Source organism: Pristiophorus japonicus, chromosome 22 (genome assembly GCF_044704955.1).
Source record: "Pristiophorus japonicus isolate sPriJap1 chromosome 22, sPriJap1.hap1, whole genome shotgun sequence".
NCBI lineage: Eukaryota > Metazoa > Chordata > Chondrichthyes > Pristiophoridae > Pristiophorus > Pristiophorus japonicus.
The window spans coordinates 23,415,189-23,442,107 of NC_091998.1; the positions used below are offsets into that span (position 1 = coordinate 23,415,189).

At 45.7% G+C, this 26,919-nt stretch overlaps 1 protein-coding gene across 1 annotated transcript in view; it reads left to right on the forward strand.

The window, feature by feature from the left end:
• ptpn20 (protein tyrosine phosphatase non-receptor type 20) overlaps nucleotides 1-26,919 on the forward strand; it is a 473,076-nt gene that overhangs the window by 238,962 nt on the left and 207,195 nt on the right. The window contains exons 24-27 of the mRNA XM_070865389.1: nucleotides 9,041-9,142; nucleotides 16,833-16,904; nucleotides 18,290-18,383; nucleotides 21,530-21,615. Of these exons, the coding sequence (XP_070721490.1) occupies nucleotides 9,041-9,142; nucleotides 16,833-16,904; nucleotides 18,290-18,383; nucleotides 21,530-21,615 (354 nt within the window). The remainder of the gene's footprint in view (nucleotides 1-9,040; nucleotides 9,143-16,832; nucleotides 16,905-18,289; nucleotides 18,384-21,529; nucleotides 21,616-26,919) is intronic.

Here is a 26,919-nt window from a genome sequence, read left to right on the forward strand (position 1 = left end):
CCCCTATCTGTGTTTTATTTTTGCTCTCATTTTTGTGCCATGCAGTGCTAGGTGCACACACGTGTCCAGTTCTGGGCACCACAATTTAGGAAGAGTGTGAAGGTTTTGGAGAGGGTGCAGAAGATATTTACTAGAATGCCAAGAATGGGGGATTACAGTTACGTGGATAGACTGGAGTAGCTCGGGTTGTCCTCCTTGGCCCTGCCTTCTGTTGCCTCGGCCCTAAGCTCTGGAACTCCCTGCCTAAACCTCTCCGCCTCTCTACCTCTCTTTCCTCCTTCAAGACGTTCCTTAAAACCTACCTCTTTGACCAAGTTTTTGGTCACCTGCCCTAATTTCTACTTATGCGGCTCGGTGTCAATTTTTAAAAATCTCAAAATACTCCTGCGAAGCACCTTGGGATATTTCACTACATTAAAGGCGCTATATAAATACAAGTTGTTGTTGTTGTTATTGGAGCAGGGAAGGCTAAGGGGCGATTTGATAGAGGTGTTTAAAATTATAAAGTGTTTAGGCAGACTGTATATGAAGGATCGATAACCAGAGGGCACAGATTTAAGGTGATTGGCAAAGAAGCAGAGGCGACATGAGGGACACTTTTTTACCCAATGAGTGGTTAGGATTTAGAATGCACTGCCTGATAGGGGTGTATATAGATTCAGTAGTACTTGGAAGGAGAAAAATTGGAGGGATAAGGGGAAAGAGCGGAATTACTCTTCGACAGAGCCGGTGCAGATTCGATGGGCCGAATGGCCTCCTGTGCTGTATCCCGCTCCTCAAAAAAACAACCCTTGACCCCTCCCTCCTTGCAAACTACCACCCCATCTCCAACCTCCCTTTCCTCTCCAAAGTCCTTGAACACATTGTCGTCTCCCAAATCCGTGCCCATCTTTCCCACAACTCCATGTTTGAATCCCTCCAATCATGTTGCCACTCCAGCCACAGCACCGAAACGGCTCTCATCAAAGTCATAAATGACATTTCTTTGTGACAAAGGTAAGCTATCCACCCTCGTCCTTCTTGACCTGTCTGCAGCCTTTGACACGGGTGACCACTCCATCCTCCTCCAACGCCTCTCCACCGTCGTCCAGCTGGGTGGGACTGCACTCACCTGGTTCCATTCTTATCTATCTAATCGTAGCCAGAGAATCACCTGCAACAGCTTCTCTTCCCACCCCTGCATCGTTACCTCTGGTATTCCTCAAGGATCTATCCTTGGCTCCCTCCTATTTACTATCTATATGCTATCCATTGGCGACATCATCCGAAAACACGACGTCAGTTTCCACATGTATGCTGATGGCACCCAACTCTACCTCACTACCACTTTTCGCGACCCCTCCACGATCACTCCACAAGACTGCTTGTCCGACATCCAGTTCTGGATGAGCAGAAATTTTCTCCAATTAAGTATTAGGAAGACCGAAGCCATTTTTCCGGTCCCCATCACAAACTTTGTTCCCTAGCCACCGACTCCATCCCTCTCCCTAATATCTGTCTGAGGCTGAACCAGACTGTTCGCAACCTTGGTGTCATTTTTGACCCTGAAATGAGCTTCCAACCACATATCCGCAGCATAACTAAGACCGACTATTTCTACCTCGGTAACATCGCCCATCTCTGCCCTTGCCTCAGCTCATCCGCTGCTGAAGCCCTCATCCATGCCTTTGTTACCTCTAGACTTGATTACTCCAAAGCACTCCTGGCTGGCCTCCCACATTCTACCCTATGTAAACTTGAGGCCATCTAAAACTATCCATGTCCTAACTCGCACCAAGTCCCGTTCACCCATCACCCCTGTGCTCGCTGGCCTACATTGGCTCCCAGTTAAGCAAGGATTTCAAAATTCCAATCCTTGTTTTCCAATTCCTCCATGGTCTCGCTCCTCCTGATCTCTGTAATCTCCTCCAGCCCCACAACTCCCCGAGATATCTGTGCTCCTCTAATTCTACCCTCTTGAGCATCACTGCAGTGCCTTCTGTTGTCTAGGCCCCAAACTCTGGAACTCCCTGCCTAAACCTTTCCGCCTTTCTATCTCTCTTTCCTCCTTTAAGACGCTCCTTAAATCCTACTTCTTTGACCAAGCTTTTGGTCACCTGCCATAATTTCTCCTTATGTAGCTTGGTGTCAAATTATTTGCCTTATAATATTCCTGAAGCGACTTGGGATGTGTTACTGTGTTATAGGCGCTATATAAATACAAGTTGTTGTTGTACCCTTCTCTGATTCTATGAATCTATGTAATGGTTCATTTAAGAACAGGAGTGGGCCATTCAGCCCCTCAAACCTGTTCCACCATCCAATTAGATCATGGCTGATAGTACTTCAACTCCATCTACCCACCCTGGCTCCATAACCTTGAACACAAACCTATCAATCTCAGTCTACAGAGATGCTGTTGCTATTAAAGGGAAATGGATGTATACAAAGAAATCAAAAAGCACATTTAATTACAGAGATGAATTTGCATTTTGAGTCATTACTCATTGAGCAGTGCTGAAGTGAGATTCATTCCTTTGAGGACTGAAGCAGAAATTCAACATTTTATTATTATGTAAATGCCTTATTTTCCCTAATTCCTAACTCACTCCTCTGGCTGAATATTGTAATGAGGCTCCTGAGGTTTATTTAAGGGCAGCAATTTATTAACCGTTGCAACTGTAAATCACGTAGTTTTTAAGTAACTAAAAGTTTTAGAATTATTGAGGCTGCCACAGTTTGAGCTGCTGCTCCTACTGGATTATGTCCTATGGGGACTGGCCTGGAAGGACCCAAGTCCTGCCCAGTCAACAAATAAATAGCAGTCCTGACACTGCCTGAATGCATCCCATTCAAGGGCCAATGTGGTCTCAGTGAATCACAAAATTAGTTTTTGAGATAGAGGGATTAAAGTATAAGAGTAAAGAAGTCTTACTGCATTTATGCAGGGCATTGGTGAGGCCACACCTGGAGTACTATGTACAGTTCTGGTCTCCTTACCTAAGGAAAGGCATACTTGCCATAGAGGGAGTGCAACAAAAGTTCACTAGACTAGTTCTGTTGTGTTGTGTTCCTAACACAGATGAGACTGCACGCAGGGAGGTTAAAGTAATAATGACCTCAGTCTTAATTAAGACACTCCAGAGTGAGTAACAGGCCTTAGGGGCCGGCTTATATACAGTGCTCCAAAGGGATGCTGGGATCCTTTTTGAGTTAATAATCATGGTTAATTTGGAGATCTTTTGTCCCCTTGTTTGGAGGTGGTACCTATTGTGTATGCAATAACTGTTAGACTGAGTACTATTTAACTCCATGAGGTATGACCTTGGCTCTGCTTTATTAAGGCCCAAAGTGACTAATATACAAAATGACTGACTGGCCTTTTATACTTGGGCTGCACACACGTGCGTGCAGCCCAATAGCCTCCAACAGTGACGCCATCTAGTGGCTAGTGAGCCCAAAAGCACCTACAAGACAATACCCCTTCTGAGATATTAACACAGTCTTTTATAAATTGAAATGATCCAGTGTTTTACGCTCCTGGGTTGACCGTCTCAGTTCAACTCCAGCCTTGGGTGAGTGTTCAGAGTCTGTTGTGACTGGTGGCTGGGTGGCTGACCTGATGGGAATGGCAATGGCCATGTCAGGGATTGAAAGTCCATTTTTATTGAATATGTCAGTGATTGAAAGTCCCGATTCACTGATGACCACTGAGTCCTCTGATGACTGGGGGTTAGATTGGTTGGTCGTCGATTGTCTCTTCCTTCGACTGTTCCGGTTCGTCTGTGTGCCGCAGCTTTGTCTGATCCATATGTTTCCTGCATGTTTGCCCATTTTTGAGCTTGACAATAAATACTCCGTTGCCGTCCTTGGCCATGACAGTATCAGCGATCCACTTGGGACCCTGACCATAATTCAGAACATATACAGGATCCTTTACAGAAATATCGCGTGACTCAGCTATGCGATCGTGATACCCTTGCTGACTTTGTCTTCCATATTCAACATGATTATTCAAGTCATGGTGTACAAGAGATAGCTTGGTTTAAGACTTCTCTTCATCATCAGTTCAGCAGGCGAGACCCCGGTAAGCGTGTGTGGTCTTGTCCTGCAACTAAGCAGTATGCATGACAGGCGGGTCTGCAGTGACCCTTGGGTTACTCGCTTCATACTCTGCTTTCTGATTTGGACAGCACGTTCTGCTTGCCCATTGGATGCAGGTTTGAACGGTGCTCACCTTATATGTTGATACCATTGAGTTTCATGAACTCTTGTCAGTGATGTCAAGCAGACCATGTGTCGCGAACATGACACTGAGATTCTCAATGGTAGCTGTGGATGTGCTGGATGACATGATTATACATTCTATCCACTTCAAATATGCATCCACCACTGCTAAAAACATCTTCCCCAGGAAGAGACCTGCAAAGTCTGTGTGGATCCTGGACCATGGTTTGGACGGCCACAACCACAGACTCAGCAGCAATTCCACTGATGCTTTGCTGAGCTGCATGCAAGTGTTGCACTGATGCACACATGATTCCAGCTCAGAGCCAATTCCCGGCCACCATGCATGAGACCTGGTGATGGCTTTCATCATTACAATGCTGGGATGTGTGTTATGTGGCTCACACACAAATTTCTCTCTCCCTTTCTTGGGCATAACAACACGATTGCCCACAGTATACAATCCAACTGAATAGACAGTTCGTCTTTGCAACGAATGTATGGTTTGGTCTCCTTGCACATTTGTTTGGGTATGGCGGACCAATCACCTTTGAGGATGCAATTCTTCACCGCCGATAAAATCGGGTCCTAGCTGGTCCAGGTCTTAACTTGTTGAGCGTGACAGGGGTTCCTTCACTCTCAAAAGCATCCATAACTAACAATAGGTCTGCCAGATGTGGCGTTTCCACCTCTGGTGTGGACAACGGCAGACAGCTCAAAGCATCGACACAATTCTCGGTGCCAGGTCTATGGCGAATGACATCATCATAAACGGATAATGTCAGCGCCCACCTCTGGATGCGGGATGAAGCATTGGTATTGATACCTTTGTTTTCAGAGAACAGTGAAATGAGCGGCTTGTGATCTGTCTCCAGTTCAAACCAAAGACCAAACAGGTACTGATGCATCTTTTTAACCCCATACACACAGGCTAGTGCTCCTTTCTCTACCATGCTGTCGGCTCTTTCCGCTTTAGACAAACATTTTGAAGCATACGCGACTGTTTGAAGTTTACCCAACTCATTAGCTTGTTGGAGTACGCAACCATTTGCATGTGATGAAGCATCACAGGCCAATACTAAACATTTACATGGGTCATAATGAACCAGCAGCTTGTTAGAACAAAGCAGATTAGTGGCTTTCTCAAAAACTCTGCCTTGAGATACACCTCACACCCAGTTGTCACCTTTTCTTAGCAGCATGTGCAGTGGTTCTAATAAGGTGCTCAATTTAGGTAGGAAGTTACCGAAGTAGTTGAGTAGACCCAGGAATGAACACAGCTCCATCACATTCTGTGGCTTGGGTGCATTCCTGATGGCCTTGGTTTTCGCGTCCGTGGGCCTGATGCCGTCAGCAGCAATTTTCCTCCCCAGGACTTCAACCTCTGGTGCCATGAAGATGCACTTCGAGCATTTCAGTCTGAGTCCCATTTTGTCCAGATGATGTAGAACCTCTTCCAGGTTGTTCAGATGTTCCTCGGAGTCACGACCTGTGATCAGGATGTCATCTTGGAACATGGCGGCTCTGGGAATGGACTTCAGTAGACTCTCCATGTTCCTCTGAAATATTGCTGCAGCTGAGCGAATTCCAAAAAGGCACCTGTGATAAATGAACAGTCCTTTACGTGTGTTAATGCACGTAAGTCTCTTCGACGTCTCGACAAGCTACTGTGTCATGTAGGCCGACGTCACGTCCAGTTTGGTGAACGACTTCCCACCGGCTAGCATTGCAAACAAGTCATCAGTCTTCGGTAATGGGTACTGATCCTGTTTCGAAACCCTGTTGATCGTAACCTTGTAGTCTCCACAGATTCTGACTGTGCCATCACTTTTCAGCACAGGAACAATGGGGCTGGTCCATTCATTAAATTCAACTGGTGATATGATCCCTTCATGCTGGAGTCTGTCCAGTTTGATTTCGACCTTCTGCCTCATCATATACGGAACTGCCCGAGCATTATGATGGACGGGTCTTGCATCTGAGTCCATGTGGATCTGCACCTTGGCTCCTGTGAAGTTTCCGATGCCTGATTTGAACAGCGAGGGGAACTTGCTCAGTACTTGGGCACATGTATCTTTCTCTGACGACAGCGCCTTGATGTCGTTCCAATCGCATCTGATTTTTTCAAGCCAGTTCCTGCTGAACAGCGTTGGGCCACTGCCTGGGACAATGCATAGCGGTAACTCGTGAACCACAGCTTCATACCACACTTTAATTGTGGCACTGCGAATCACCGTTATGAGTTCTTTGGTGTACCTGCGCAACTTGGCATTGACTGGACTCAGCCTGGGCCTCACAGCCTTAGTATCCCACAGCTTGTCGAATACTCTCTGGCTCATTATCAATTGACTCGCCCCTGTGTCCAGTTCCATCGATACCGGCTCCCCATTAAATTTCATGTTGATCATTATCGGTTTGCTCTTAGTTAGGAACGTGCACAGTCCATACACTTTCTCTTCTGGATTGCATATCCGATCCGCGCTAGTCTGACCATCATTCTCCACATGGTGTGTCGCAGCACGCTTGATCATCTGCGGACTGGAGATGCCCCACTCTCAGACAGCCTTTGCAACTATATTGCTTAAATCGGCACTGCTGGTGCCGGTGATTTCCCCCACAACGCCGACACGGAGAAATCGGATGCATTCCCGCTGGCGGACTTTGGGCAGCCACAGGTTTCGTGTACGCAGTCGGGTAGGCCCTGCCATGTGCCGCTCTGCTGAACGCCAAATCAATCATATTTACCTTACCTGCCGAGTTTCGATTTTTCACTGATATCTGCTTTAGACTTCTATCCGTCATCATGCATGACTGAGTGATCGTGATGGCCCTGTTCAAATCCAGCGTCTCCACCGCCAGTAGTTTACGCAGGATCACCTCGTGGTTGATGCCTATTACAAAGAAGTCCCGCAGCATGTCTGCCAACACAGCCCCGAACTTACACGGTCCCGCTAGATGTTTCAGGTAGGCAACGAATTCTGCCGCATTCTGGCCCTCTGAGCGAACGTGCGTGTAAAACCTGTATCTCGAGATGATGTTGCCTTCGTTTGGCTTAAGATGGTCCTGTACCAGTGTACATAATTCTTCATACGTCTTCTCTATTGGACTCACAGGCAGGAGTAGATTCTTTATCAGCCCATAAATTTTTGGACCGCAAACCGCGAGGAACACTGCCCGGCGCCGATCTGCGTCGCTGACCTCCTCCATTTTGTTGGCCAAGAAGAACTGGCTCAAATGGCTCACAAAGTCTGCCCAATCTTCTCCTTCCACAAATCGCTCCAACAATCCAATTGTGCTAATTTTTGCATGTAAAGGTTCTTGTTGCCTCGTCGCCAAATGTTGTGTATGTAATAACTGTTAGACTAAGTACCATTTAACTCCAAGAAGTACGACCTTGGCTCTGCTTTATTAAGGCCCAAAGTGACTAATATACAAGATGGCTGGTCTTTTATACTTGGGCTCCAACAGTGACGCCATCTAGTGGCTAGTGATCCCAAAAGTACATACATGACAGTACCCTTCCGGGGACGGGACATTTATCGCTCAGCCCGGATGTTCTGTCATGTCAGCGCAACGTGGATGTTGCTGGCGCGGCGCCCTCCAGCACAGAATTCGGCCCTTACGCCCCTCAATGGAGGTGGAGCACTGTCGGAGGCGCTCTGCGTCTGTGGAGGGGTGGTCCCGGGGCGGTAGAGCTGCGCTGAGTCCAGCACCGTGCTCCGGAGTTCAGCGCTGCGCCAACAACATCCATGTTGCGCTGACGTGACAGAACGCTCCTTCCCGTCAATCAAACGCCTTTGCGAGCCGGCACGGTGGTGTCACCGACTCCCGCTACATTAGGCCGGAGATTAGCGACGGCGCTACAGCATTGCGGCCCGATCTCCTGCGCCCGTAGATTGTGACGTCATCGCCACTCACATCGCCCTGTTAGCGCCCCGGACCCGAAATTCACTTTCACCCACTGCAGCGGCGGGCGGGAATTGGGCGGCCGGCCGTTACCGGGGCGATGAGTAAAGGCGAGGTGGCCGAGGTAAGTAAGAAAACTTTGCTGATGCCATTTTCTTTGCGTGTTCCTGCCCGTGATCATTTAGCCTGGCATGAATGATCACCCGGGTTCGCCGCTCCCCTACTGGTCCAGCTAGGTCCGTTTTAAATTGCAGAGCCTGCAGTAATGATGCTGAATGATTCCACAAATTAACAGCTAATCCAATCCACATGACTGACATTGATCTTGTGCCCAGCGAATGCAAGGTTTGTGAAACAAGATTTTAAACTTTTGAACTTGATAGTATTAATAATAGAGTGAACCCGTTTCAACTCAGCATTTTAAAAATGTGATAATGACCATATCTTTTAGTGATGTTGGTTGAGGCATAACTATTGGTCAGGACGCCTGCCCTGAAGAGCCATGGGATCATTTACATCCACCTGAGAGGGTAGACAGGGTCTCTGTTTAATGTCTCATCTGAAAGATGGCACCTCTGACAGTGCAGCACTCCCTCAGCACTGCATTGCAGTGTCAGGTTAGATTTTTGTACTCAAGTCCCTGGAGCGGGATTTAAACCCACAACCTTCTGACCCCAAGGCAAGAGTGCTACCCACTGAGCCACAACTGACATGTTAAACACTACTGGCGTAGACCAATTTCACTCTCTACACTTTAAAATGTGGGTCAGGTTGGAAGCAACTCATGGCAAATGATAACCATTATCAAAATTCCTCAGCGTGTACTATATAGCGAATTTGCAACTCCTTGATTTTTTAAACTTACAGAGAATAAATGGTTTGGATCTGACAGAATATCACCATCAGTACTTTGTGATTTGATTGACAGGATGGTAATGAAACTTTGCCGACAGAACAAGACCGAATAGCAGGAGACAGATACTGTGTGGAGCTGGCTAAAATAGAAGGAAGCCTTGGTGTTAGCGTCACAGTAAGTGTTCAAATGTTTACTTTCATTGCTGACCGTTTATTGAATAATCATAATTGTGATCATGGGATTGGAAAAGGCACGGCCATTTCAAACACGTTCTTTCCCGGGACACTCAAAATGTGCAGCTCTCTTCCTTTCTCTTACTATCTAAATTCTTTAATCCGCAATTTTGGGGCTAGCTTGTCACTGCTCCTTGATTTGCCTTGTCTGCCCTGCTCCTGATGCCAGCCCAAGTGGTATCACGGGGATACTGAGGCCGGGAAGCTCCTCGGAATGCAGTGAATGAGGTCTCCGTGAAGCCAGGATGAATATTTGAAGAATAGGAGCAGAGGAATATTAGGAACAGGAGTCGGCCATTCAAACCCTCGAACCTGCTCCACTAATCAATTAGATCATGGCTGATCTGTACCTTAACTCCATTTACCTGCCTTTGCTCCATATCCATCGATACCCTTATCTAACAACAAACTATCAATCTCAGTTCAAACATCCTAGCATCCACGGTCGTTTGGGAAGAGAGTTCCAGTGTTCCACTACCCTTTCGATGAAACAGTACTTCCTGATTTCACTTCTGAATGACTTAAATCGAATTTTAAGATCGTGGCCCCTTGTTCTGGACTCTCCCATTGAAGAACATAGTTTCTTTCTATCTACCCTATCAAATGCTTAAAAATGTTTAAACACCTCGATCAGATCACTCTATTAACAACAACAACAACTTGGTATTTATATAGCGCCTTTAACATACTGAAATGTCCCAGGAGTATTATGAAATAAAAATTTTGACACCGAGCCGCATAAGTCGAAATTAGGGCAAGTCAAAGAGGTAGGTTTTAAGGAGCATCTTGAAGGAGAAAAAAGAGGTAGAGAGGTGGAGAGGTTTAGCGAGGGAGTTCCAGAGCTTAGGGCTGAAGCAACAGAAGGCACGGCCACCAAAAGAACATAGATGTTATGTATTCAACCAGCATTGTAACCCATGTATAATCTGACCTAAATTGTACACTGTGAGAACAATGACCACTAGGTGGGAGACACTCTTAACCTGGACCTTCAGGTATAAAAGGGGAAGCTCCACCCACCTTCATCACTTGAGTGCTAAGGAATAAAGGATAGGTCACAGACTGACCTTCTCTCAAGCATGGGCCTCGTGTGCATTTATACTGTAGAGTAAGGACGTATCAATGGCGATGAGAAACTGGGATTTAAACCAAGCGAGCATGGCCACTAGCAGAACAGACGAGAGGTACTGAGTTAAGAAATGGTTGGGACAGAGATTCAACATTGTTAAAGCAGCACACAGTTCTCCAGGCAGACAAGTGCAATCGGGTATGCCCCAACATGTAGTCGAACCCAGAGGGGGAGTTCGACAGAGACAATGGCAAGCTGAACGGCGATTCACACCATTGCAAGGGACAATGTGGCCAGTAATGGAGCCATCAACACCTGTTAATGGCGCATTCAAGGACAGTCACAGGGGCAGTCAGGGACGATCGACTGGCAAGGAACTTTTGTTTCACACAACAGCTCATGTTGGAGGCGTGGAGGCACACACTCAGCCGGAGTTTGCAGAGATGAGCAAAATACCTGCAGAAATTGCAGAGGTGAACGCTGGGAGAAATCGCTGGAAGCTGAAGTTCAGCGAGTTCATGTGGAGCACGTATACAGTTCATACACCAGGACGCCACCGATAATGATGAAAGTGCTCCTCAATGGCATCCCAGTATCAATGGAGCTAGACACGGGGGCCTGATGGGTATCAAACAGTTCTAAATGTTGTGGGCGTCCAAGGCCAGGAGGCCAAAATTATCGCTGATTGACGCACAGCTACGAACTTACACAAAGCAGATCATTCCGGTGCTAGGCAGCGCCACGGTAGTCGTGACCCACAAAGATTCGAAGAACAGGTTGCCATTCTGGATTGTCCCAGGGGACGGTCCCGCACTACTGGGGAGGAGTTGGCTTGCTGTCATGAACTGGAAATGGGGTGATGTCAATGCAATTTCCTCTGTGGAGCAAGTATCATGCTCACAGATCCTGGACAAATTTGACTCATTATTTCAACCCGGCATCAGCACTTACATGGGGGCCAAGGCAGTGATTCACATAAACCCGGACGCCAGGCCAGTACACCACAAGGCCAGAGTGGTGCCGTACGTGATGCGGGAAAAGATAGAAGGCAAATTGGACCACCTGCTGAGGGAAGGCATCATCTCGCCAGTCGAATTCAGTGACTGGGCGAGCCCGATCGTGCCGGTGCTCAAGGTGGATGGGTTGGTCAGGATATGTGGTGACTACAAGGCCACCATCAATCGGGTGTCACTCTAAGACCAGTACCCGCTACCGAGAGCGGAGGACCTCTTTGCGACGCTATCCGGTGGCAAACTTTTTTCAAAATTGGACCTGACCTCAGCTTATATGACCCAGGAGCTGGTGAGTGAGTCGAAGAAGCTGACCACCATCACGACACACAAGGGATTGTTTGAGTACAACAGATGTCCGTTCGGGATTCACTCGACCGCCGCGATCTTCCAATGAAATATGGAAAGCCTCCTCAAGTCAATTCCAGGGACGGTGGTTTTTCAGGACGACATCCTCATCACGGGTTACGATACTGAAGAACACCTCCACAACCTGGAAGAGGTGCTACGCAGACTGGACCAGGTAGGGCTACGACTGAAAAAGGCGAAGTACGTCTTCCTAGCTCCAGAGGTAGAATTCCTGGGGATGAGGGTAACAGCAGACGGGATCAGCCCTACTGCATCCAAGACGGAAGCGATCCAGAGAGCACCCAGACCCCGTAACATGACGGAGCTGCGTTCGTTCCTGGGGCTCCTGAACTATTTTGGTAACTTATGCCTCCAGGAGTCTGTCCCAGGCAGAAAGGGGTTATGGGATGGTAGAAAAGGAGGCGCTCACATTTGTATATGCTGTAAAGAAAATGCACCAGTACCTGTTTGGCAGGAAATTTGAGCTGGAGACAGATCACAAACCCCTAACGTCCCTTTTGACCGACAACAAGGCAATAAATGCAAACGCATCGGCCCGCATACAGAGGTGGGCACTCACGTTAGCCGCCTATGACTATACAATTCGGCACAGAACGGGCACCGAAAACTGCGCTGATGCACTCAGCAGGCTCCCACTAGCCACCACTGAGGGGGCTACCGAGCATGCTGCTGAGATGGTCATGGCTTTGAAGCTTTCGGAAGCGAAGGCTCACCTGTGACAGCCAGTCAGATTAAAGTCTGGACAAATAGAGACCCGCTATTGTCTCTGGTCAAGAAATGTGTCCTGAATGGGGACTGGGCAGCCACGTACAGGGCATGCCCTGAGGAATTTAAACCATTTCACAGGCGCAGGGATGAGCTCTCGATTCAGGCCGATTGCCTACTGTGGGGAAACCGCGTAGTCATGCCCCAGATGGGCAGAGAGGTGTTCATCAGAGAACTCCACAATGAGCACCCGGGCATTGTCATGATGAAGGCAATTGCCAGGTCACACGTTCGGTGGCCAGGGATAGACGCAGATCTGGAACTTTGTGTTTGCAGGTGCAACACGTGTGCCCAGCTGGGCAATGCGCCCAGGGAAGCCCCCCTTAGCCCCTGGCCATGGCCCGCCAAGCCTTGGTCACGCATCCATGTGGACTACGCAGGTCCTTTCATGGGAAAAATGTTTTTGGTTGTAGTAGACGCCTACTCCAAATGGATCGAGTGTGACATTTTAAATTCAAGCACAGCGTCTGCCACGGTAGAAAGTCTACGGGCAATGTTCGCCGCCCACGGTCTACCGGACGTCTTGGTCAGCGACAATGGCCCGTGCTTCACAAGCACTGAATTCCAGGACTTCATGGCAGGCAATGGAATTAACCATGTCAGAACGGCACCGTTCAAGCCGGCCTCAAACGGCCAGGCAGAACGAGCAGTGCAGATACTCAAACAGGGGATGCTCAGAATCCAAGGGGGTTCCCTACAAAGCCGCTTATCACGCCTCCTGATGGCCTATAGATCCCGACCACACTCGCTCATAGGGGTTCCACCTGCAGAGCTGCTAATGAAAAGGATGCTCAAAACCCTGCTATCCCTTATACACCCCACCATGAAAGAAATTGTCGAGAGCAGACGCCAGCCACAATATGACTACCATGACAGGAATGCGAGGGGGCGATGTATTGATGTAAATGATCCTGTTTTTATCCTCAACTACGCTGCAGGGCCCAAATGGCTCGCAGGCACTGTGATTGCCAAAGAGGGAAACAGGATTCTGGTAGTTAAACTTACCAATGGTCAAATCTGCCGCAAACACGTGGATCAAACAAAAAGGAGGTTCAGCAACCCCATAGAAGAAGCAGAGGAAGAACACGATGTAGAGTTCACTCCACCACAAGTGACCGAACACCGGAACCAAAGGGAGGAGAGCCTAATCACTGTGGGCAGTCTGGATAGGCCTGAGGCACCGCAAACAGCAGACACTCAGGCCAGCGCCCAACAATCGGAACCCCAACTCAGGTGCTCTACAAGAGAGCGTAAACCACCAGAGAGACTCAACCTGTGATCCCAATAAGACTTTGGGGGGGAGGTGATGTCATGTATTCAACCAGCATTGTAACCCATGTATAATCTGACCTAAGTTGTACACCGTGAGAACAATGACCACTAGGTGGGAGACACTCCTAACCTGGACCTTCAGGTATAAAAGGGGAAGCTCCACCCACCTTCATCACTTGAGTGCTAAGGAATAAAGGACAGGTCACAGACTGACCTTCTCTCAAGCATGGGCCTCGTGCATTTATACTGTATAGTAAGGATGTATCAATAAGAACGTAAGAAATAGGATCAGGAGTCGGCCATATGGCTCCTTGAGCCTGCTTCGCCATTTAATAAGATCATGGCTGATCCGATCATGGACTCAGTTCCACTTCCCTGACCGGCCCCCATAAACCCTTATTTCCTTATTGGTTAAGAAACTGTCTATCTCTGTCTTAAGTTTATTCAATAACCCAGCTTCCACAGCTCTCTGAGGCAGCGAATTCCACAGATTTACAAGCCTTTGAGAGAAGAGATTCCTCCTCACCTCAGTTTTAAATGGGCGGCCCTTTCTTCTAAGATTATACCCCCTAGTTCTAATCTCCCCTATCAGTGGAAACATCCTCTCTGCATCCACCTTGTCAAGCCCCTTCATAATCTTATATGTTTCGATAAGATCATCTCTCATTCCAATGGTTGTGCGATATTATTCAGGGATGCTCAAGAGGGCAGAATTAGATGGAGCACAGACATCTCGGGGGGTTGTGGGGATGAAGGAGATTACAGAGATAGGGAGGGGCGAGGTCATGGAGGGATTTGAAAATAAAGATGAGAATTTTGAAATCGAGGCATTGCTTAACTGGGGGCCAATGTAGGTCAGCGAGCACAGGGCTGATTGGTGAACGGGACTTGGTGAGAGTTAGGACACAGGCAGCAGAGTTTTTGATCACCTCTAGTTTAAGTATTCTGAACTCAATGGAATACAAGCCATGTTTATGCAACCTGTCCTTATAATTTAGCCCTTTAAGCCCTGGTATCCTCTGGTGAATCTCAGCTGCACTCCTTCCAAGACCAATATATCCTTCTTGAGGTGTGATGCCCGAAACTGAACGCAGTGCCCCAGGTGGGGTCTGACCAAGATTCTATACAACTGAAGCATAACTTCCTCCCCTTTGAGATAAAGAATGATACCAGCTTCAGCTATACTCCGTAGGGTACATTTTGAGCACCTCTGCTGTATTGGTTAACGTTGTAAGCAGTCAGTGTTGGTGCGCTGACCATGATTTTCTGATATGGATTGGCTAAGTGTCAGCCGTGTCTTAGTGGGTAACACACTCGCCTCTGAATCAGCAGGTTGTGGGTTTGAGTCCCACCCAAGGGACTTGAGCACAAAAATCTCGGCTGACACTCCAGTGCAGTGCTGAGGGAGTGCTGCACTGTTGGCAGTGCCGTCTTTCGGATAAGACATTAAACAGGTGGGTGTAAAAGATCCCATGGCACTATTTTGAAGAAGAGCAGGGGAGTTATCCCTGGTGTCCTGGCCAATATTTATCCCTCAAGCAACATTACAATAAAACAGATTATCTGGTCATTATCACATTGCTGTTTGTGGAAACTTGCTTGTGTGCAAATTGGCCGCTGAGTAAAGTACTTCATTGGCTGTAAAGTGCTTTGAGATATCCGGTGGTTGTGAAAGGCAGTATATAACTGCAAGTCTTTCTGAGGGTGAGGCCTTGTTGGCAATCTGGGGATCTCACAAAATTTACCCTAAAGGCAGTCATTGAAGGGGCTGATCAGTATCATGTATTCAATATCATCATCATCATAGGCAGTCCCTCGGAATCGAGGAAGACTTGCTTCCACTCCTGAAGTGAGTTCTTTGGTGGCTGAACAGTCCAAGACAAGAGCCACAGACTCTGTCACAGGTGGAACAGATAGTCGTTGAAAGCCAATGAGAGCATTCAATATCAACAATACTGCTGGCTGCCTTGGGGTTAGAACCATCAGTAAATAGATTACAGAAATAAAATGAACATAAATTTTAATGGGAAACTGGTTAGAAATAAATATGACATCGATTAGAATTAGGGTTTTTTTAAACAATTTTATATAAGCTTGTACCAGATCCAATGAAAGATTACATTGCAAATTAAATACATGCTTATTTGAAGATGTATCATTAAAAGTTCTTTATGAAAAACAGGCTCTAAGTAGACGGAGTTGTGACTCCTCGGATCTCTGGGGTGGAGTGGTGGGCGGGAGTTGGGTATATTAAACAAAACACAAAACTTCTGTAAAGGGCATAGGGTACGAGAGCAGGGGAAAGAAAAATGAGGCAGCGAGAGATGAAAGATGAAGCGGTGTTGCAGTTGTTGAATTGTCTCACTTTTATCAGTTATTATTAAGAATACTTGTCATAATGTATTTGCTTTATGGGTTCTTCGCTTAAGAATTCATAGCAATACATTGCTATTAAGAACTAGTTGGTTTATTAACAAGGGTTTAACAATCACACTACACATTACCAGTTCATCTACTAGGCTCACAACTGCATACCTCATCGTGGATGACCTAGACCCAACTGGCTGGGGTTTTATTGAGTTTTGTGAACATCACGTGACTGGCTAAGCCACTCACAATGCAACAGCTCTACAACTATTTTGTTGAACAGCTCTACAAACCTGCGAGCATACTCACAGATGGACACATTACACCTGTGTTTATAATTTTATCTGGAAGGGTCTGAAGACCCTGTTATCCACCACTTGCTTCTGAATTATTCTATTAACAAATAAATACCAAGATAGAATTAATGAGACTGCCAGCCGCCTCTGCTTTCTATCACCAGAGTATCCCAGTCATCCTATAACCCTCTCTTCAGTTCCCTGGCAAGTTCAGACTGTTCAAAAGCATATGTTTCAAAGGCTTCATCGAAGTAATAATTCAAAATCAGGCAACAGCAAGGCAGGTCTAATATAGAAAAACATCAGTGTTACCCTGTTCGTTATTATGATGTTATCTTAATCTTTTTATTTGAAATTTAAACTCTCGTATTTTTGCACTGATGGAAAAAAAGCATTGGTTCCCCTGTTACAGAGTCAACAACCGATGTACGTAAGCTCTTATACACTTGTTGATGTTATCTTTGAGTATCTGTGCTAATCAAGGTGAGGGAGAACATTGCTGAGAAATGGGACATTTTATGCTTTGCATCCAGTGACAGAACCAAGTGCTCCCAGGTCAAGTATAATGCACAATGCAAAGCCTTCCAATATTGTTCAGGCAGTACACTTGATTGTCAATTGTAGAAGAATATTCTCTATTGTGCTCGTGTGGTTGTTATATTTCCCTGCTGCCTGCCTCCTACACTGTATCACTCTGACGTGAAATCAATGGTAGAAAAGTATTAATAATATAAAAGTGAAAAATTGCGAGAATTTAGACTCCATCTGTGTGTGCCATGTTGCGTCGAGTGTCGCACCCCTGTACGTGTCATGTCACTTGTGGTGTAACAGTTTCGGGTAGGAACTGCCAATTGCTTCGCTGAGTTCATTCAGGAGCAATGAAGATCAGCCCCATAGTCCTGGCTGATTTGTTAGTAACGTACTGACGGAGTGCTGCACTTTTGGAGGTGCCGTCTTTTGGATAAACATTAGACTCAGGCCCTGTCTGCTTGTTCTGGTAGATGTAAAACATCCCACGGCACTATTTGAGATCGAGCGGGGAGTCCTTCCTAGTGTCCTGGGCAGCACTCGTTCCTCAGCCAACACCACACAAAAATCAACTAGGTTAGTCAGAGCAGACTCGAGGGGCCGAATGGCCTACTCCTGCTCCTAATTCTTATGTTCTTATGTCAACCAGTCATTCACTTTATTCGCTGCATATGGGCTCTTGCTGTGTGTAACTTGACTGCTGCGTTTGCCCACACCATAGTGACGACCTAAACAAATCCAAAAGGCATGATTAGCTTTTGGACATGATAAGACACTACATCAATGTAAGTTATGCACAGGAGTAGGCCATTCAGCCCCTCGAGCCTGGTCTGACATTAAATAAGATCTGTATCTCAATTCCATTTACTTGCCTTTATTCCGTATGCCTTGATTAAACAAAAAGGTATTTCTCGCACTGCACAGTTCAATCAATTCAAAGCGATGGAGGCTGTTTTTCAGGTAAATTCAGCTTGTTATACAATGCATTTTTGCCAACTCCAGATGAGAGTTGTGGCAATAAAAACAGGAATATGCTAGATGCAGGCTGGAATTACTCTGGAGCAGGCCAATCGAATTATCCTAAAGGGACATTGGAATAAGGTTGGAGATTGTCTAAACAGTGAGAGAGGACCCAACTGGAGATAGTGATTAGAAAGCCTGGTGTGGTTTCTTCAATTCCTTTCAGTATAATGAATCAAGCCATTAATTATCTGAACACTAACAAAGGAAAAAGAACGTCAAACTGAGCTTTCTCCTTCATTGAGATGATTTATCACCTAATAATGCCGGGGCGATGATTTGTAGGCCTCCTCGTTCCGACGCTCTGCAGTTAAGGAGGAAGCATATAATGGATGTGAAAATCCTCAAAGGGAAGGATCCTTTTTCTAAACATGTACTGTTGTGCTCCGTAGGGAGGTGTGAACACCAGTGTGAAGAATGGCGCGATCTATGTGAAGGCAGTCATACCTGGAGGATCCGCAGAACTTGATGGTCACATCAGGAAAGGTAGGGAGGGCGTGAATCGCTCGAGATATGTGACCATTCAAATGGCTAATTTCTGAGAATGGCCTGCTCCAACACCTGCACATTGGGCACGTTTGCAAAGTTTTGGGTGACGTCATACCTGCTGGGTTAGTTGTATTAGAATGATTGTGTCAACATGGGACTCTGGGGGTGGGGGTGGGGCATCAAATACTGGCTTTTTACCTCTGGAACCTCTGTTCAAATCCAGGCTGTACGAGTCCCCCATAAAATGAATTTGGGCAATTTCCATCCATTGCTAAGTACCCACAACACAAACCGGTCCTTCATTTGATACCAATGGCACTGTATTGAAGCCAAAAGTGAGGTGATGAGTGAAGCTGAATGATGGGGGTAGGGGCACAATTCTCGTTTTGGGGACCGTGACGTTTTATTGGGTCAGAGTAGAAGGAGACTTACTCTGTATCTTTCCATGCAGTACCTGACCTGACAGGGCCTGATACTGCCTTAACTGGAACATATTCCATTTCTCAGCACCAGCACCACTCACCTTGATCAGCGCAACATTTGTTTAAAAGAAATACAGTGGAAGAGTAATAAATGTACAGCCCAGATTTGATTGGCATTGTGACAATAACATGGGAAAAAATTGGATAAGAAAAGCTCATTCCGTGATCAAGGTGCTTCACAGTAATGCTCTGCCCATTTATTCTCCTCAGGGAAAGATTCATGTAAATACTCCCTGGGCTCTAAAGGTAGTCACACAAAATAACAGATTATCTATCCATTTCCACATCTCCACCATTCGACCTGATCTGACTCTACATAAAACCCCATACCCCACCACCTCGGCAATTCGGATATTCATCATAGGCATTCCCTTGAAGCGAGGATGACTTGCTTCCACGCCAAAAAGGGATGAGTTCACAGGTGTTTCAATGAAGGACCTAATACTCCAGATCCCAAACTACATCCTTAAGGGTGGAAGATGCCTGTGCGTGGATTTTTTTAACGCTGGGTGGCCGTTTTACACTAGCCACCACACGGGCTTGACAGAGATAGGTCTTGATCCAGTGGCAAGGATTGTCCAAGACGACTGGGACGAGCTCTGCTGCACGGACCTAGTGCGCACACATGTGGGCTGGCCCGTGCTGCCCCTGGCCCTCAACTCACACCTCTCCTGAGCCCTGGTATATTAATAGATATTAATCCCCTCACGACAGTCTGGTGAGGGGTGGAAGGTGCGTTAAAGACAAAAATACGGGGAACAAGTCCCCACCACGCCGTGGACCTGCTCACCACCTTATTCACTGTGATGGATATCGGAGAGTCAGAGTGTCCTGCCGTGGACAAGCCGGGCACTTCATTAACATATTTAAATTGGGCTCCCACAGTGCAGCTTCCCAGGGGTCAGGAAACCTGGCAGTGAAAGGGAGGCGGGAACTGCGAGCTCCACGAGATAAGTGGCTGTTTCAGTTCTCCTTGTGGGCCAGGGGGAGCAAGAGTGCTCCCCCTGCCCGGCCCCTCAAGGAAACCTTCGGCTTCCCTCCTCCCAATCGCCAGCCTTCCCCAATCCCCCCATCCCCCCCTGCCCTATCCCACCTGTAATGTATTTGCTTCATGGGCACTTTGCAAAAGAATTCATAGCAACATATTGCTATTTAGTTGGTTTATTAGCAAAGGTTTAACAATCACATTACACATTACCAGTTCATCCACCAGGCTCACAACCACCTGTCTCATCGTGGATCCCCTAACCCAACTAGCTGGGGTTTTATTGAGTCTTGTGAACATCATGTGACTGGCTAAGCCACTCCCAACTCAACAGCCTATGAACTTGTGAGCATACACGCAGGTGCATACATGACACCACCACTAGCCCCTTGCCACATAGGTTGAATCTTCCCCACTCCTGATTGTCAGGGTCTGTCGCCAAAAGTGCCAGGCTGTCCTCCTGGCCGGGCGGGAAATGGATCAAGAAAATGATAATGAGGTCAGCAGGCCCTCCATGTCTCTGGCCCTTGCTGGATTCTTCGCCCATTTTCAGCCCCTCCCCCCCTCATCCTCCCCACCTCCCGGTAACTAGCGTGTGTCGTACGTCTGTCATGATTCCTGTAACTTCCAGCCCGAGTTGATTCCCAACCAGATTTTTTTTTTGAAGGAGTCAATCGATAAAGTTTCAATCGCTTTTGACACTCGGGAAGGGAGAAAAACAATATTTTGTTATTAATCTTCAGTCTGTTACTTTTTAAACCAGGCCTGCTGTGCTTCTCGCCCCTCCCGGGATTAACCTGAGGCCCCTGACCCAAACTATAATCCTTCTGCAGGCCGAGCTGCCTGTGGAGGCCCGACAGGCACTGGCAGCTCGCCCATATTATGTAGCTGAGGTCTCAGACCCAGTTTTGGGCCTCTCGGTTCAGGCCTACGCGGCCCAGATAGATTTCTACTCCATTTGCTTTTATTGTTATCTACCAAAGATTGGTAGAGCAATTAATGATGCGGTACCAGCTGAGCACTGCAGCTTTGAAAGCAATTAATACCAACTGATTCTGTTTTTTGGTTTTGAGTGAAAAGATACAAAGGAGCTCCTGTTGCAGTGTGTAATGTATGTACCCGTGAGTATGCTCACAGGTTTGTAGAGCTGTTGCATTGTGAGTGGCTTAGCCAGTCACATGATGTTCACAAGACTCAATAAAACCCCAGCCAGTTGGGTCTGGGTCATCCACAATGAGGCACGCGGTTGTGAGCCTAGTGGATGAACTGGTAATGTGTAATGGGATTGTTAAACGTTTGCTTAACCTCTGTGCACCTTGAGTCTCATCGCCGAGAGCATGCAGAAATCAAGCGCAGGCAGCGGAAAGAGCATACGGCAAACCTGTCCCACCCACCCTTTCCCTCAACGACTATCTGTCCCACCTGTGACAGGGACTGTGGTTCTCGTATTGGACTGTTCAGCCACCTAAGAACTCATTTTTAGAGTGGAAGCACTCGACTCCAAGGGACTGCCTATGATGATGATGATAATAAACCAACTGGTTCTTAATAGCTTAATAGTGTTGCTATGAATTCTTAAGCAAAGAACCCATGAAGCAAATACATTAAGCAGTGCTTTGTTGTTCCAAAATAAATAAGGTCACGTCAATCCTGACTTCTTTTTCTCTGTTTGGCAGGCGATTGTCTGCAGGAGGTGGATGGAGTCAGCTTGCAGGGTATCACTCATAAGCAAGCGATTGAGCATTTGAAGAACACTGGTCAGGTATGTTCCGGTCCGCCACAGTCATCCTGTGAGTCCGCTGCATCAAGTAGCAAATTAGAATTCTTTTAGTTGGCATCAATAGGTTAAAAATTCCTTACTGGAATATTGATCGACCTTTATAGGTCACCGTGTTTCTCACAACCACAAATGTGCTGGCTCTCTGAAAGCGAGACCAGAGCTGAAATGAAAAGCCAAAGTAAACCAAATTGGACAACCCTTACTTATCTCTTCCTGAGAAATGGCAGTGCAGCTAAATGGACTGCAAGTCCAAAAGAAACTTTCATCCCAACAGTCAGGCCCGGACCCAACCCTACATCACTGCGGTGGGAGAACAGTGCGCTAATCCATTGCCCATCCTAACTGCCTTAGTGTGGGGCTAGTTTTTACAAATTAACACTGAATATCATCAGTCGAATAAGAAGAGACCCTGGGCCTACTTGATATCTACTGAATGTTGATAGCAGCGATCAGAATCTGAGGGAGGCACTTTGGAAACCATGGCAACAGGCCTACCACCGAGTGAGCCACACAAAATTCTGTTGGAATGTTCTTCTGAAACATCCACCCTCGTATTGTTCAATAGCATGCTTGTGGTCTGTGCGCAGCAGAAATATCCGTGACCCACAAGATGCATGGGGAATGCTTCGGATATTTAACTGTCCATATCCATGCACCTTTATTACTTCTTCTCTTGGCTACGAGGGCACAGAGACTTGGCTCATAGAAGATCTCCCTGGATTGGGAAGGGTTAAAGGCATGATGCATGAGCAGAGGGGCTACATTTATAGTTTAGTAATCATCGCTCATACTTAATCACTGGGCACCTACGCAGTCTGCAGCTTTAAATCCCAAGCTTCGGTTACCCAACCACTACTTCTTCACATTACTTTATTGTGACATATTCACAGAACACAACTCCTAACATGGCAGGCAGCTCTCTCAGAAGCCTCCGGAAATCTGCCTGGTTCTGTTTATTATTAAACCTGCACTTGCAGTACACAATACGTTCACATCCATAGTGTGGAGCTCAAACATTACAAGCTTACAGACATTACACTTCTCCCTCCTTAATGAAGAAGTTATTATAACAAACAACATACATAAAATCCATGTTTATACATAACACAGGATATACATTTTTTTTTCCATATTTACAAATTTAACATTACCACTTGTTTTCTGTTTCGAAGAGGATACCTTCGCTCTTGAACAGAATCTTCCAAACCTGGTGTTGATTTCACACTCATTCGAAGCTCATCCTGAGGAACGTTTTTCTCCACAGAATTTCCTTGATTTTCATTTGAACTCACTCTAACGTCAGGCTCTTTGTTTTCCTGACCCGGACTCAGACTTTCATTCTGATTCTCTCCTGGATTTGATTCCAGTACATTGGATTTACGATTTGCTACTGGTATATCAAAACTATCTGATGAGTCAGAAATAATTGAATCATTCCCACCTTCAACTCCTTCCATGGCGGTAGGTAAAATATGATCAATATGAACAAACCTAATCTGTCCATTATCAAACATCTTTACCAAATATGTGCGAGGACCACATATCTTCACCACTCTTCCTGGTAACCACTGTAACCATTTATGGTGATGGTTCTTCACTCTCACCTTCTGGTTTAATTTCACACTTCTCTCTTTTACTCTACCTCTATCATGATTCTCTTTCTGTTTTAATTGTGTCTCTTCTACGGACTGTGCCAAATTTGGATTTAACAATGAGAATCTGGTTTGTGGCTGTCATTTGAGAAACAACTCTGCTGGTGTTCTACCTGTAATTGTAAGAGGAGTATTTTGATATGTAATCAAAAAATTAGCTAATTTGTGATCCAATGACAACTGTTATTTCCTTGGATTTGGATCAAACATTTGTTTTATGAGGGCACATTTTACAATTTGTACAGTGCGCTCTGCTACACCATTCAAAGCAGGATGGAATGGTGGAACCTTGGTATGTTTCACACCATTTTTGCTTGTGAATTGTGCAAATTCTTCTGAACGAAATTGTGGTCCATTATCCGAAACAATTTTTTCGGGGAGGCCAAATGAAGAAAATAATTTCCGTAAAATGTCCAATGTTTTACTTGTTGTTATTTTCCACAGTGGAAACACCTCAACCCACTTCGAATGGCTATCAATCACAATGAACAATCGTTGTCCTTCTAACTAAGCAAAATCAATATGTAGTCTTTGCCACACCCTGGGAGGCCATTTCCATGGATGTAATGGTACTGGTGGTGGTTGCTTGCTTACTGATTGACATGTCGTTCACTGACTCACGATGTACTCTATATCTTTATCAAGACCTGGCCACCATAAATAACTGCGTGCAAACTCTTGGTCAAGCACATTCCCAGGTGCTGGTCATGGAGGTCTCCTAATAATTTGGACCTGAATTTATTTGGTATTAACACTCTTGCACCCCACATGATACAATCTTTATCGACTGATAATTCATTCCTACGAATGAAGAATGGATGTGTATCTTTGTCTGTTACCTGGTTTGGCCATCCATTTGCAATATAATCATACACCTTTGACGTCACGGGGTCACGTTGGTTGCTCTACCAATCTCTTCAGTTGTGACTGGCAGTTCATCAATGTATGAAAAATAAAACACTTCTTCCCTATCGAGTGTAACTTGTGATGGGGAAGGCAATCTAGACATTACATTAGCATTACTGTGATCAGCTGATCGTCTGTATTCAATATATGTATATGCTGACAAAATCAAAGTCCATCTCTGCATTCGGCTGCAGCTAATGTTGGAACTGGGGACTTGGATGGAGGATTGCTGTTAGGGGCTTATGGTCCGTAACGATGGTAAACTTACGACCATACAAGTATTTGTGAAACTTCTTGACCCCAAAAATTAATGCCAAAGCTTCCCTTTTAATTTGCGTATAATTACTCTCACTGGCACTGAGAGTGCATGAAACAAAAGCAATTGGACTGTTCTTCCCACTACTTAATACATGAAAGATTACTGCCCCAACTCCATACGGAGAGGCATCACATGCTAGCTTAATCTCCTTAGATATGTCATAGTGAACTAACATGGTGCTCTCTACCAATTTGCTTTTACACTCCTGGAATGGTGTATCGCATTCTTTTGACCACTTCCAATGAACCTGTTTTTTCAAAAGTTCATTTAGTGGATGTAATACTGCAGCCAAATTTGGAAGGAACTTCCCATAATCGTTCAAAAGACCCAAGAATGAACGAAGTTCAGTGACATTCCTGGGAGTGGGTGCATTTCTAATTGCATCCAATTTTTCCATGGTTGGATGTAAACCATCTCTGTCTACTCTGTACCCTAAGTACTCCACTGAGTTTTTAAATAACTCACACTTATGAGCAGACACTCGTACTTTATGCTTCTCTAGCTGGTTGAGGACTTCATTCAATATGTTATTATGAATTTGCCTATTTGGTGCTGAAATTAGTATGTCATCCAAATAACATACTACCCCTTCAATACCTTGCAAAATCTGGTTCATCACCCCTTGGAATATGGCAGGGGTGGAAGACACTCCAAACGGTAGCCTAATAAATTGATATAGGCCTAGATGAGTATTTATAGTCAAACATGACTTGGACTCCTCATCTAGTTCAAGCTGTAAGTAGGCATTCGTAAGATCCAGTTTTGAGAAGATCTGACCACCTGTCAGTGTTGTGAACAAATCTTCTATATTCGGCAATGTATTGGGACCATTACCCTCTAGAAACTAGTTTACGGTTACTTTATAATCACCACACAATCTTACCTTACCATCGGACTTAGGTACAACAACAATGGGTGTAGCCCAAATACATCGATCTATCTTACAAATAATGTTCTCAGTCTCTAGTCTTTTGAGTTCTTGCTCAACTTTCTCTTTGAGTGCATATGGTACGGAACGTGGCTTGTAGTAAACCGATCTAGCGTCCTTCTGTACCCTGACACTTATCTTGACACCTTGGATCGGACTGCTTGTTTTGCAGAACACCTTCGGATAGTTCTTGATAACCTCATCCGTTGATGAAAATCTCGCTTCCACACAGAAAATCTCACTCCAATCCAGCTTCAGTGAGCTCACCCAATTTCTTCCTAGCAAGGCCGGCTTGTCTCATTTCACTACTATTAGAGGCAAGTTCTGAAATTGATCTTTATATTCCACCGGTACGGTGATACGACCTACCATTGCGATTTTCTCTCCCGAGTAGCCTCGCAGTTCTATCTTGGATTTCTTCAGTTGAAAATCATGCAATTTGTCGAGGTACAGCGGCTCCGGTACTACACTCACGGATGCACCCGTGTCAATTTCCATTGGTATCTTGAATCCCGCAACATCTATGTGGATTTTGATGCTTTCCGATCGCTGTCCATTAACCTCGTGCTCCTGATGACGCATAACTCTAAAATCTCCTCGTCCTGTTGTTGTTCTTCCATGCTATATAGTCTCTTGGGATTTCTACTCATAGCTTTGAATGCTGAACTCATAGCTTTAAAAACTGGTTTACCCTTCAGTCGGCATGCCTTCGCAAGATGCCCAGTCTTTTTGCAGAAGAAACACTCTGCCTTCACGTATAGACAACTTTGAGCAATGTTGTCCCAGGCACCTATAGCACGACTTCAACGCTCTGTTAGAATTTCCAGTTTCTGAGACTTTGGGCCCCCACCATCTTTTACTTTGAACCTGCAGGTGATTTACCTTGGTTGACTGACGACCGTAATTATTATTTAATTCTCGGGAATATTGTTCGGCCAAGCCCATCGACCTCGCTGTCTGACAAGCAATCTCAAAAATCAAGTCATCCGTCGTCAATAACTTCCTTCTGATTGCATCTTTTTTCACCCCACAAACAAAACAATCCTGTAATGCTCGGTTTTGAAAGTTTCCAAAATTACAGTGCATCGATAGCTTTTTTAATGCTACGATGTAATCACTGATACTTACATCAGTCTTTTGATTCCGAATCCCGAAACGATAGCTTTCAGCAATTTCTAACAGTTTGGGGTTATAGTGCTGCTCCAGCTTCATTAAAATCTCTTTAAGCGTTGTGTCCTTTGGCTCATCAGGCACAAGCAGATTTACAAGTGTTTCGTATAATGCCGGACCTGCCACCGATAAGAAGATCACTTTCTTACGTTCCAACACAGTCCAGTTCTGGACTACATTGTCTGGAACTTTGATTATGTTATTTGCAGTGAAATACATTTCTAGCCGATCCACATACACTTTAAAATGTTCCTGGTCGTGTCTATATTCCCCCAAATGTCCGATTACACCTGCCATTTTAATCTCTAGCT